The following is a 14145-nucleotide window of genomic DNA, read 5'->3' as shown; positions in this document are numbered from 1 at the left end:
ATGATATATAAAAAAGATAACAGGTGATGTCCCGCTGATGTTTATTCCAGGAATGCAAGGTTGGTTAACATTTGAAAATCAATCACTATATTTACGACTAAAAAGAAAATTATTACTAAAAAAAAAGAACAAAACCAAGTCTATCTGATCATCTCAATAGATACAGACAAAGCATTTGACAAAGTTCAATATCCATTACTGACAAAAACCTCTTAGCAAACTAGGCATAGAAGTGATTCGGCTGGGCACATGGTGGATCATGCCTGTAATCCCAGCACTTTGGGAGGACAAGGTGTAAGGATTGCCTGAGCTCAAGAGACCAACACCAGACTGGGCAACATGGTGAAACTTCATCTCTACAAAAAATACAAAAATTGGCCAGGTGCGGTGGCTCATGCCTGTAATCCCAGCACTTTGGGAGGCCGAAGTGGGCAGATCATGAAGTCAGGAGATCGAGACCATCCTGGCTAACACAGTGAAACCCCGTCTCTACTAAAAATACAAAAAAAAGTAGCCGGGCATGGTGGTGGGTGCCTGTAGTCCCAGCTACTCGGGAGGCTGAGGCAGGAGAATGGCGTGAACCCAGGAGGCGAAGCTTGCAGTGAGCTGAGATCGCGCCACTGCACTCCAGCCTGGGCAACAGAGCAAGACTCCGTCTCAAAAAAAAAAAAAAAATTAGCTGGGCGTCGTGGCTCCTGACTGTAGTCCCAGCTACTTGGAAGGGTGAGGTTGGAGGATCCCTTGAGAATGGGAGGTGGAGGTTGCAGTGAGCTGAGATTGCACCACTGGACTCCATCCTAGGTGACACAGTGAGATCATGTCTCAAAAAAAAAAACAAAAAAATTCCTCCTGGAGTGGGCAGCAGAAAAAACAAAAAATAAAAGACTAGGCACAGTGGCTCATGCCTATAATCCCAGTGATTTGGCAGGACGAGGCAAGGGGGATTGCTTGAGGCTAGGAATTTGAGACCAGCCTTGGCAACATAGCAAGACCCCATCTCTACAAAAATTTAAACAATTTTTTAAAAATTAGCTGAGTGTGGTGGTATGTGCATGTAGTCCTAGGTACTTGGGCAGCTGAGGTGGGAAAACTGTTTGAGCCCAGGAGTTCAGTGTTGGAGTGAGCTATGATAATGCCTCTGCACTCCAGCTTGGGTGACAGAGCAAGATCCTGCCTATAAGAATCAAAGTAGGCCAGTGCAGTGGCTCACGCCTATAATCCCAGCACTTTGGGAGGGTGAGGCAGGCAGATCACCTGAGGTCAGGAATTCGAGACCAACCTGGGCAACATGGCGAAACCCTGTCTCTACTAAAAATATAAAAATTAGCCGGGCATGATGGCGGGCACCTGTAATCCCAGCTACTCAGAAGCTAAAGGACAAAAATTGCTTGAACCCGGGAGATGGAGGTTGCAGTGAGCCAAGATCGCACCACTGTATTCCAGCCTGGGCGACAGAGCAAGACTGTGTCTCACAAAAAAAAAAAAAAAAGAATCAAAGTAAAAAAATCAAAGTAAATCAAAGTAAAAATTATAATAAAAAATTATAAAAGAGAAAAGAACTTATCTTCCTCAAGCTAATTAAGGGTATCTATGAAAAACCAATAGCTAACATTATACTTCATAGTAAATTAATAAATATTTTCCCTAAGATCAGAAACAAGGCAAGGATATCCACTCTCACTTCTTTTATTCAACTTTATACTGGAGATTTTAGCCAATGTATTAAGACACGAAAAAGAAATGAAAAGCATCCAGATTGAAAAGGAAGATGTAAAACTCTTTATTTACAGACAACATGATAACCTATGTAGAAAATTCTATAGAACCTACAAAAAGTGACTATAACTAATAAGTGAGTTCTGTAAGTTTGCAGGATGTACTATCAGTGTGGAAAAAAATTAATTGTGTTTCTATGTCCTAGCAACTAACAATCAGAAATTGAAGGGAAGAATACCAAAATAGTATCCAAAAATATGAAACAGGGAGAAAGATGGGCAAGACCCATAATGAAAACTATAAAACATTGATAAGAGACATTAAATAAGATCTAATGAAAAGGAGTGATATGCCATATTTATTATTAGAAAACTCAATATTGTTTTAATGTCAGTTTTGCCCAAATTGATCTAGTGATTCAATTCCTTTTAAAATCCCTGTAGATCTTTTTGCAGAAATTGACAAGCTGATTCTAAAATTCATATGGAAATGCAAGAGAACTAGAATATCCAAAACAACTCTAAAGAACAAAGTTAGAGAATTTGTAGTAGATTCCAAGGCTTATTATAAAGCAGTAGTAACCAAGACAATGTGGAATTGGCATCCAGATAGACAAACAGATTAATGGAACAGTATAGTGATTCGCGACCTAGAAACTGACCAAAAATATATGGTCAATTTATTTTTGATAAAGGTGTAAAGGTAATTCAGTGGAGAAATCAGTCTTTCAACAAATGGTACTGGAACAATGGCATATTCATATGCAAAACTTTGATCCATATGTCATAATGTATGAAAAGTTAATTGAAAATGGATCATAGACCTAAATATAAAATTAAATGTAAATATGACTTCTAGGAGAAAACCTTTCTGATTTAAGATTAGGTGAAGATTTTTTTAGATACAAAGCCAAAAGCATGATCCATAAAAGAACAATTGATAAATTGGACATCTTCAAGATTAAAAATTTCTGATCCTCTAAAAACAAGCCACAGACTGGCAGAAAATATTTGCCAATTACATAAGTGATAAAGGACTTGTATCCAGAATATATATAATTTTAACCTCTCAAAACTCAATAATACAAAGTTTCAGTTAGGAGGGTAAGTTCTGGATATCTATTGTACAGCATGATGACTATAGCTGATAATAATGTTGATATAGTTTGGATATTTTTTGCTCTAAATCTCATGTTGAAATTTGATCCCTAATGTTTTATTTATTTATTTATTTTTGAGATGGAGTCTCTCTCTGTCACCAAGGCTGGAGAGCAGTGGTGCGATCTCCACCAACTGCAATCTCCACCTCCTGGGTTCAAGCAATTCTGGTGCCTCAGCCTCCTGAGTAGCTGGGATTACAGGCATGCGCCCTGGCGCCCAGCTAATTTTTGTATTTTTAGTAGAGACGGGGTTTCACCATTTTGGCCAGGCTGGTCTCTAACTCCTGACCTCAGGTGATCTGCCCACCTTGGCCTCCCAAAGTGCTGGGATTACAGGCGTGAGCCACCGTGCCCGGCCAGATCCCCAGTGTTTTAGATGGAGCCTAGTGGGAGGTGTTTGGGTCCTGGGGGTGGATACCTCGTGAGTGGCTTGATGTCATCCTGTGGGAATGAGTGAGTTCTCATTTTACTAGTTCCTACAAGACCTGATTGTGAAAAAGAGCCTGGCATCCCCCTCCTCTCTCTTCCTTCCTTTCTCACTATGTGATGGCTGCTCCCCTTCGCCTTCTGTCATGAGTGGAAGTGATATGGTTTGGCTGTGTCTCCACCCAAATCTCAACTTGAATTGTATCTCCCAGAATTCCCACATGTTGTGGGAGGGACCTAGGGTGAGGTAATTGAATCGTGGGGGCTGGTCTTTCCCGTGCTATCCTTGTGCTAGTGAATAAGTCTCACAAGATCTGATGGGTTTATCAGGGGTTTTTGCTTTTGCTTCTTCCTCATTTTTCTCTTGCTGCCACCATGTAAGAAGTGCCTTTCACCTCCCACCATGATTTTGAAGCCTCCCAGCCATGTGGAACTGTAAGCCCAATTAAACCCCTTTTTCTTCCCAGTCTCAGGTATGTTTTTATCAGCAGCATGAAAACAGACTAATACAGTAAATTGGTACCAGTAGAGTGGGGTGCTGCTGAAAAGATACCTGAAAATGTGGAAGTGTCTTTGGAACTGGGTAACAGGCAGAAGTTGGAACAGTTTGGAGGGCTCAGAAGAAGTCAGGAAAATGTGGGAAAGCTTGGAACCTCCTAAAGGCTTGTTGAATGGCTTTGACAAAAATCCTGATAGTGATACGAACAATAAGGTCCAAGCCGAGGTGGTCTATCTGATGGAGATGAGGAACTTGTTGGGAACTGGAGCAAAGGTGACGACTCTTGTTATGTTTTAGCAAAAAGGCTGGAGGCATTTTGCCCTTGTCCTAGAGATTTGTGGAACTTTGAACTTGAGAAAGATGATTTAGGGTATCTGGCTGAAGAAATTTCTAAGCAGCAACACATTCAAGAGATGACTTGAGTACTTGTAAAGGCATTCAGTTTTGTAAGGGAAGCAGAGCATAAAAGTTGGGAAAATTTGCAGTGGGATTATGCAATAGAAAAGAAAAACCCAGGCCGGGCATGGTGGCTCACGCCTGTAACCCCAGCACTTTGGGAGGCCAAGGCGGGGGGATCATGAGGTCGGGAGTTCAAGACCAGCCTAGCAAACACAGTAAAACCCTGTCTCTACTGAAAATACAAAAATTATCTGGGCATGGTGGCGTGCACCTTTAGTCCCAGCTACTTGGGAGGCTGAGGCAGGAGAATTGCTTGAACCTGGGAGGCGGAGGTTGTGGTGAGCCAAAGTGGTGCCACTGTACTCCAGCCTGGGTGACAGAGTGAGACTGCATCTCAAAAAAAAAAAAAAAAAAAGAAAAGAAAAACCCATTTTCTGGGGAGAAATTCTAGCTGCTGCAGAAATTTGCATAAGTTGCAAGGAGCCTAATGTTAATCCCCAAGACCATGGGGAAAATGTCTCCAGGCCATGTTGGAGACCTTCACGGCAGCCCATCCCATCACAGGCCCAGAGGCCCAGGAGAAAAAAGTGGTTTCACGGGCTGAGCCCAGGATCCCCATGCTGTATGCAGCCAAGGACTTGGTGCCCTGTGTCCCAGCAGCTCCATCCATGGCTGAAAGGGACCAATGTACAGCTCAGGCTGTGGCTTCAGAGGGTGGAAGCTACAAGCCTTGGCAGCTTCCACGTGGTGTTCAGCATGCGGGTGCACAGAAGTCAAGAATTGAGATTTGGGAACCTCTGCCTAGATTTCAGAAGATGTATGGAAAAGCCTGGTTGCCCTGAGAAAAGTTTGCTGCAGGGGCAGGGTCCTCATGGAGAACCTCTGCTAGGGCAGTGCGGAAGGGAAATGTGGGGTCGGAGCCCCCACACAGAGTCCCTGCTGAAGCACTGCCTACTGGAGCTGTGAGAAGAGGGCCACTGCCCTCCAGACCCCAGAATGGTAGATCCACCGGCAGCTTGCACCATGTACCTGGAAAAGCTGCAGACACAATGCCAGCCCATGAAAGCAGCCAGGAGGGAGGCTGTACCCTGCAAAGCCACAGGGGCAGAGCTTCCCAAGACCATAGGAATCCACCTCTTGCATCAGCGTGCCCTGGATGTGAGACCTGGAGTCAAAAGAGATCATTTTGGAGCTTTAAAATTTGACTGCCTCGCTGGATTTCAGACTTGCATAGGCCCTGTAACCCCTTTGTTTTGGCCAATTTCTCCCATTTGGAACAGCTGTATTTACCCAATGCCTGTACCCCCATTGTATCTAGGAAGTAACTAGCTTGCTTTTGATTTTACAGGCTCATAGGTGGAAGGGACTTGCCTTGCCTCAGATGAGACTTTGGACTGTGGACATTTGGGTTAAGGCTGAAATGAGTTAAGACTACGGGGGACTGTTGGGAAGGCATGATTGATTTTGGAATGTCAGGACATGAGATTTGGAGGGGCCGGGGCAGAATGATATGGTTTGACTGTGTCACCACCCAAATCTCAACTTGAATTGTATCTCGCAGAATTCCCACGTGTTGTGGGAAGGACCCAGGGGGAGGTAATTGAATCATGGGTGCCAGACTTTCCCATGCTATTCTCATGATAGTGAATAAGTCTCACGAGATTTGATGGGAATAAGTCTCACGAGATCTGATGGGTTTATCAGGGGGTTCTGCTTTTGCTTCTTCCTCATTTTTCTCTTGCTGCCACCATGTGAGAAGTGCCTTTCGCCTCCTGCCATGATTCTGAAACCTCCCCAGCCATGTGGAGCTGTAAATCCAATTAAACCTCTTTTTCTTCCCAGTCTTGGGTATATTTTTATCAGCAGTGTGAAAACGGACTAATATATGAAGCTTCCTGAGTTCCTCACCAGAAGCAGATGCTAGCATCATGCTTCTCACACACACTATGTAACTGTGAGCCAAATAAAACTCTCTTTTCTTTTTGTTTTCTTTTTCTTTCTTTCTTTTCTCTTTCTCTCTCTCGTTCTTTCTTTCTCTTTTTCTTTCTTTCTTTTCTTTCTTCTTTCCCTTCCTTCCTTCCTCTCTCTCTCTCTTTCTTTTCCTTCCTTCCTTCCTTTCTGTCTGTCTCTTCCCTCCCTCCCTCCCTCCCTTCCTTCTTTCCTTCCTTCCTTCCCTCTCGCTCTGTCACCCAGAGACAGGGTCTCACTCTGTCATCCAAGCTGAAGTGCAGTGGCATGATCACAGCTCACTGCAGCCTTGACCTCCCTGGGTTGAGGTGATCTTCCTGCCTCAGTTTCCTGAGTAGCTGGGACTACAGATACATGCTACCACACCTGGCTAATTTTGTATTTTTTGTAGAGACAGAGTTTCACTGTGTTGCCCAGGCTGGTCTCGAATTCCTGGGCTCAAGCAATCCTCCCACCTTGGCCTCCCAAAGTGCTGAGGTTACAGTCCTCACTCATGCTACAAACACTGCCTTCTCTCTGCCTTCTGGAGTAGAACACCTTTTCTCCTCCTGCCTTTGGACATCAGACTCCAGGTTCTTTGGCTCTTGGACTCTGACACTTGCACCAGCAGCCTTCTGGGGGCTCTCAGGCCTTTGGCCTCAGACTGGGGTTGCATTGTTGGCTTCCTTGGTTTTGAGGCTTTTGGTCTTGGACTGAGACACGTTACTGGCTTTTCTTTCTCATTTTCTGGCTTGCAGACAGCTTGTCCTGGAACTTCGCCTTTGTAATCACATGAGCCAATTCTCTCTAAAAAATTCCCTTTCATATACAAATATATGAAATATATGTATATATATCCTATTGGTTTTGTGCCTCTGGAGAAGGCTACTACAAATGTATTGTGTAAAATGAAATAAAATAAACATCAGCATTTGATTATATTTTGTAATATATTTTCTCTTTTTGGGGCCATTGTAGGTACTTAATATTTGTTAATTGCATGGATGGATGAATAAATAAATGTCAAAGTGCTCATATTTTAAAAATGCATTGTATATGAGAAAATTGCTATGAAAGGGCATGTGCGGTGGCTCACGCCTATAATCCCAGCACTTTGGGAGGCCAAGGCGGACAGATCACTTGAGGTCAGGAGTTCCAGACCAGCCTGGCCAACATGGGGGACCCTCACTTCTACTAAAAATACAAAAAATTAGCCGGGTGTGGTGGTGCATGCCTGTAATCACAGCTACTTGGGAGGCTGAGGCAGGAGGATCACTGGAACCTGGGAGGTGGAGTTTGCAGTGAGCCGAGATGGTGCCACTGTACTCCAGCTTGGGTGACAGAGTCAGACTCTGTCTCAAAAAAAAACAAAAATTGCTAAGAGAATAGGTTTTAGATGTCTCAACATGAAACAATAAATACATGAAGTGATGCATCCATTTTTTTTTTTTTTAGACACAGCCTCACTCTGTTGCCCAGGCTAGAGTGCAATGGCGTGATCTCTGCTCACTGCAACCTCTACCTCCTGGGTTGAAGTGATTCTTCTGCCTCAGCCTCCTGAGTAGCTGGGACTACAAGCATGCGCCACTTCACCTGGCTAATTTTTGTATTTTTAGTAGAGACAGGGTTTCACCATGTTGGCCAGGCTGGTCTTGAACTCCTGACCTCAAGTGATCTGCCCACCTCGGCCTCCCAAAGTGCTGGGATTACAGATGTGAGCCACCATGCCCGGCCTTGTGATGCATCTATTTTTTATTGATACATAATATTTTACATATTTATGGAGTACATACGATATTTTGTGACCTCCATAGAATGTGTAATGACCAACTCAGAGTATTTGAGGTAATCATCACTTTGAATATTTATCATTTCTATGTGTTGGGAACATTTCAAGTCCAAGAAATATATGAAATATATGAAAAAATGTTCAACATCACTAATCATCAGGGAAATGCAAATCAAAACCACAATGATGTATATGTTAATTAGCTTGATTTAATCATTCCACAATGTATGCATATATTAAAACATCACATTATACTCCGTGAGTATATATTTTTGTCAATTATAAAATACTCAATACTTTTTAAAATGAGCAATCACATTAAAAAAGGTTAGATGTGGGCAAAAGATGTGAACAGATACACCACCAGAGAAGTTATGGAATGTAATAGCATCATCTAAATGGATGTTCAGTGTTCATTAGTCAGGAGGAAAATGCAAATTAAAACCACAATGAGGGCTGAGCGCAGTGGCTCACACCTGTAATCCCAGCACTTGAGGAGCCCAAGGCGGGCAGACAACTTGAGCCTAGGAGTTTGAGACCAGCCTGGACAAAAAATACAAAAATTACAAAAATACAGAAATTAGCCAGGTATGGTGGTGCGCACCAGTTGTCCCAGCTACTCGGGAAGCTAAGGTGGGGGGATGGCTTGAGCCCAGGACGTCGAGGCCGCAGTGAGCTGTGATCACGCCACTATACTCCAACCTGAGTGAGAGGGTGAGACCCTGTCTCAAAAAATAAAAAATAAAAATAAATAAGAACACAATGAGATACAACACACTTATTAGAAAGGCCAAAATTTTAAAGTCTCATCATACCAAATGTTAGCGAGGATGTGACACAACTGGAATTCCATACACTGCGAGTGGGAACATAAAAGCTCTAACCTCTTTGGAAGACAATTGGGCACTTTCTTAAAAAGTTACAAATACACTGACCATATAACCTAGGCATTCAATTCCTTAGTATTTACCCAAGAGAAATGAAAGTGTATATCCATATTAAGACTTTTATATAAATAGCAGCTTTATTAGTAACAGCAAAAGTGGAAACAGCCCAAATATGTGTCCACAGGTGAATAGATTAAAACAAATTGTGTTATATATCTATACAACAGATTACTACTTGGTAATTAAAAGGAATGAACTACTGATATCTACTACAGTATGGACAAATATCAAAAAAATGCACAATGAAAGAGGCCAGACCACCCACCCTATAAAAAAACAGTTCATACTGTGTGATTCCATTTGTATGAAATTTTAGAAAATTCAAACCAGTCTATAATTACAGAAAATAGATCAGAGGTGGCTTGGGTGTGGGGGAATGGGGTTGGTAGCAGGGCGTGATATCAAAGCTTCATAAGGAAACTTTTGCGAGTGATAGGTAACTTTATTATCTTTTAAAAAAAATTGTTTTCTTTTTTTTCTTTTTTTTTTTTTTTTTTTAGAGGCAGGATCTGGCTCTTTTGCCCAGGCTGGAGTGCAGAGGCGTGATCATAGCTCACTGCAGCTTCAAACCCCTGGCCTCAAGCTATCCTCCCACTTCAGCCTCCCAAGTAGCTGAGACTTCAGGCTCGTGCCACCACACTTGGCTAATGTTTTAAAAACAAATTTTTGTAGAGATGGGGTTTCACTCTGTCTCTCAGCCTGGTCTCTAACTCCTGGTCTCAAGTGATCCTCCCACCTTGGCCTCCCAAAGCGCTGGGATTACAGGTGTGAGCATCATGCCCAGCCTTAAATTCACCATTTTGATTGTGGTGTTGGTTTTGTAGATATGTATGAATTTACTAAATTGTATACTTTTAATGTGCACAATTTATTATAAGTTAATTATACTTATAAAATATTTTTTAAATTACTATTTTTTTAAAGACTAGAGAGGAAACGTTACAGAGTGGAGCAGGAAAAGTTCTTACTTTCTGAGACTGTCTCAGATTATGAGATTACAAAGATGGCTGAACATATATATTACCTCCTATCGCTATCTACAGACCACTCAAGTGACAGTAAAAAATGCTTTTTTTTTTTTTTCCAGAGATGAGGTCTCACCGTGTCACCCAGGGGCTGGAGTGCAATGGTGCAATCACATCTCACTGCAGCCTCAACATCCCATGCCTGAGCGATCCTTTCCCACCTCAGCCTTCTGAGTAGCTGGGCTGGGACTATAGGCGCACACCACTATGCCCAGTTAATTAAAAAAAAAATTTTTAGAGATATTATTTTACTGGGTTGCCCAGGCTGGTCTCAAACTCCTGGCCTTAAGCAATCCACCCACCTCAGCCTCCCAAAGTGCTGGGATTACAGACATGAGCCACCAGGCTCAGCCAAAAAATGCTTTTAAAGAGATAAGCATATTTGTTGTTGTTGTTGTTTTTTTTTAGAGACAGAGTCTCGCTCTGTCGCCCAGGCTGGAGTGCAGTGGCATGATCTTGGCTCACTGCAAGCTCCACCTCCCGGGTTTACGCCATTCTCCTGCCTCAGCCTCCCGAGTAGCTGGGACTGCAGGCGCCTGCCACCACGCCTGGCTAATTTTTGTATTTTTTTAGGTAGAGACAGGGTTTCACCGCGTTAGCCAGGATGGTCTCAAGCTCCTGACCTCGTGATCCACCCGCCTCGGCCTCCCAAAGTGCTGGGATTACAGGTGTGAGCCACCACACCCGGCCGCATATTTGTTAAGAGAATAGATCTTGGCCAGGCACAGTGGTTCATGCCTGTAATCCCAGCACTTTGGGAGGCCAAGGCAGCTAAATCACTTGAAGCCAGGAGTTTGAGACTCGCCTGGCCAACAAGGTGAACGCTGTCTCTACTAAAAACACGAAAATTAGCTGGGCATGATGGCGCACACCCGTGATCCCAGCTACTTGGGAGGCTGAGGCAGGAGAATCACTCAAACCCCGGAGACAGAGGTTGCAGTGAGCAGTGATCGTGCCACTGCACTCCAGCCTCAGCAACAGATCAAGACTCTGTCTCAATTAAAAAAAAAGAGAGAGAGAGAGCGAGAGAGAGTAGATCTTAAATGTTCTCATCACCAAAAAAGAAAAAGAAAAAGATAAGTATGCAAGCTGATGGATAGGTTAGTTAGCTTGTTTGGGGTATTCATTTCACAATGTGTGTATGTATATGTGTGTATATTTATATGTACATATATACTTAAATACATAAAGAGAAGCCCATATATATGTATATATACTTAATATATACACATACATACACACATTATATATAAATACACATATATTTATATATATATGAAAATTACATGATGTACACTGTGAATATATGATGTACACTGCAATTTTTATTTGCCGATTATACCTAATACCCCCAAAGAAACAAAGATATAAACATATAAAGACAAAGAGGATGGAGAAGGAGAAAGTAAAACTTTGAGAGCTTTAAAGCAGATAAAGCTGGGTGTAGTGGCTCACACCTATCATCCAACAACTTGGGAGGCCAAGGCAGGGGGATCACTTGAGTCCAGGAGTTTGAAGTCACTGTGTGCAACATAGCGAGATCCTGTCTCTTAAAAAAAATTAAAAAGAAGAAGCAGATGATGAAAGCTGAATTATAGTTGGGGGTTGAGAAAGCTGAGAAGCAGCCTGCTTTTCATTGCAGGACCCCACAATAGTATAACTTGCCAAGACCAGCTCGCAGGACACAGGCAGCAAGCAAGAGAGAGAATCTTCTCTGGGGAGTCGGACCAGCCGGTGAGAAGAGACCTAAATATACACCTACAGAGATTGGGCCACAAGCCACATCATAGAGCTTAGGATAGACGCTCAGCACTTCATTCTTATATGTGAAGAGACTGTCAAAGATTGTCAGTCATTTGGGGAAAATATCTAAATCATGGGCAAACAGAAAGTAAAGAGGAGAGAAGGAATCAAAGAAATAATTCAAGAAAATGCCAAACAGAGGGATATGAATTTCTAGATTGAAAAGGCCCACTGAGTACCCAGCACAATGGATGAAAATAGACTCTCAGGAAGGCACATAATTTTGAAAATTTTAGTGCTGTGGTTTCAAAGAAAAGATTCTATAAGCACCCATAGAGAAAAAAAGAATATACCAGGCCGGGCACGGTGGCTTACACCTGTAATCCCAGCACTTTGGGAGGCAGAGGCGGGTGGATCACCTGAGGTCAGGAGTCCAAGACCAGCCTGGCTAACGTGGCGAAACCCCGTCTCTACTAAAAATACAAAAAAAAAAAGAAAGAAAATTAACCAGGCACGGTGATGGGCACCTGTAATCCCAGCCACTCGGGAGGCTGACACAGGAGAATCACTTGAGCCTGGGAGGCGGAGCTTGCAGTGAGCCAAGAACGCGCCACTGCACTCCAGCCTGGGCGACACAGCGAGACTCCATCTCAAAAAAAAAAAAAAAAAAAAAAAAAAGGTAGAAATCTATATACAACAAAAAGTGCACACACACACACACACAAATCATGTATACAAATAATCATTTCCTCAAACTAGCCTCATTTCAAAAGCTTAAGAGCCACATGTAGCTAGTCGCTACCATATTAGACAGCACAGGCATAGAACATGTCCATCACTGCAGACTGTTTTATTGGACAGCCCTGCTCTAAGTATCTCTGCTCCTGATTTAAACTAGACTAAACTTGCATAAAATCGAATTTCCTACATACTTTCATAGTGGCCAATTTCCTCTGATTACACTTTGTTTTGTTGTTTGGTTGCAAGATAAATGCATGTTTTCTTTTTAAGGTGTGCATGTATCAACATTATCATTTTTATTTTGTTTTACAGTTGTTTTTTCTGCAATGATATTTGGGACTATTACAAATCAAGATCTGCCTGTGATCAAGTGTGTTTTAATCAATCATAAGAACAATGATTCATCAGTGGGGAAGTCATCATCATATCCCATGGTAAAGTAACATTAAAATTATACCTTTAGCTGTTTTTCTCTAGAGAACGTAATTTGTAAGTTATTGAAGCCTACCATGGCTAAATGGGCTTCTCTTTATGTATTTAAGTGTATTATGTCCTCACATCTGGTACCAACAGAGCATCTATACTCCTAGCTCCCTGGCACTCCATTCCTTCAAGAACCGTATTCTTCATATGAGGATTTAGGAAGGACACTGATTGATAACTAGCATGAAGTAATGAGTAGAGTCGTCCGTTGGTATACAGGGGGGATGGTTCCAAGACTCTCACTAATACCAAAATCCATGGATACTCAAGTACCTGATATAAAATGGCTTGGTATTTGCATGTAACCTATGCAGATTCTGTATATTTTTGAGACAGTCTCATTCTGTTGACCAGGCTGGAGTATAGTGGCATGATCATAGCTCACTGCAGCCTCGCCCTCCCGGGCTCAAGCAATCCTCCCACTTCAACCTCCCAACTAGCTGGGACTAAAGGCACATGCCACCACACCTGGCTAATTTTTTTTATTTTTTGCAAAGATGGCGTCCCACTGTGTTGCCGAGGCTGATCTTGAACTCCTGGGCTCAACTGATCCTCCCACCTAAGCCTCCCAAAGTGCTGGGATTACAGTCCTGAGCCAACATGCTTGACCCTCCTGTATACTTTTAAAATTATCTCTAGATTACTTATAATACCTAATACGATGCAAATGCTTTATAATACCTAAACAACTATGTGAATAGTTATTATACCCTATTGTTTAGGGAATAATGATGACAAGGGAAAAAAGTCGGTACATGTTCAGTACAGATGCAACCCCATTTTTTTCGGAATATTTTCAATCTGTGGTTGGTTGTATCCATGGATGCGAAACCCATGGTTACAGAGGGCCGACTGTATTTCCTTTTCTCCTTAAAGAGAATCCAGGCTTTTCTTCCAAGCCTGAATCCCTCACTTCCAGCTGCCCCCAGTATATAGGTAGATTTTCCATTTGCACATCAAAATCCACCTACGTCATTTATTTTATTTCATTTCTATTTCCCCAAGCCTGCTCTTATTCTTGTATTAATTGATTTCTGTTTATATCCCTGTTTAGTTCCCAGGCTTGAAAGCTCAGCATCATTTTGGACTACTTTCTTTCTATTACTTTCACATTTGGTCAGTTACCAAGTGTTGTCGATCCCCTTTAGGAGTTCTCATATAATCATCTCATATTCTCTAGTCTCACTGCCACTTCCCTAAGTCAAGCCCTTGTTAACTCCCTCATAATCACAGTGATATCCTAAGTGGCCTCTTCCTGCTACAATTCATCT

At 42.4% G+C, this 14145-nt stretch overlaps 1 protein-coding gene across 1 annotated transcript in view; it reads left to right on the top strand.

Moving 5' to 3' along the window:
• FLT3 (fms related receptor tyrosine kinase 3) overlaps positions 1-14145 on the top strand; it is a 97672-nt gene that overhangs the window by 16812 nt on the left and 66715 nt on the right. Inside the window, exon 2 of the mRNA XM_509601.7 lies at positions 12704-12825. Within this exon, the coding sequence (XP_509601.2) occupies positions 12704-12825 (122 nt within the window). The remainder of the gene's footprint in view (positions 1-12703; positions 12826-14145) is intronic.

This window comes from Pan troglodytes, chromosome 14, assembly GCF_028858775.2.
Source record: "Pan troglodytes isolate AG18354 chromosome 14, NHGRI_mPanTro3-v2.0_pri, whole genome shotgun sequence".
Classification (NCBI taxonomy): domain Eukaryota; kingdom Metazoa; phylum Chordata; class Mammalia; order Primates; family Hominidae; genus Pan; species Pan troglodytes.
The sequence above is the reverse complement of the archived record's forward strand: the minus strand, read 5'-3'. Positions and strand labels throughout refer to the sequence as shown.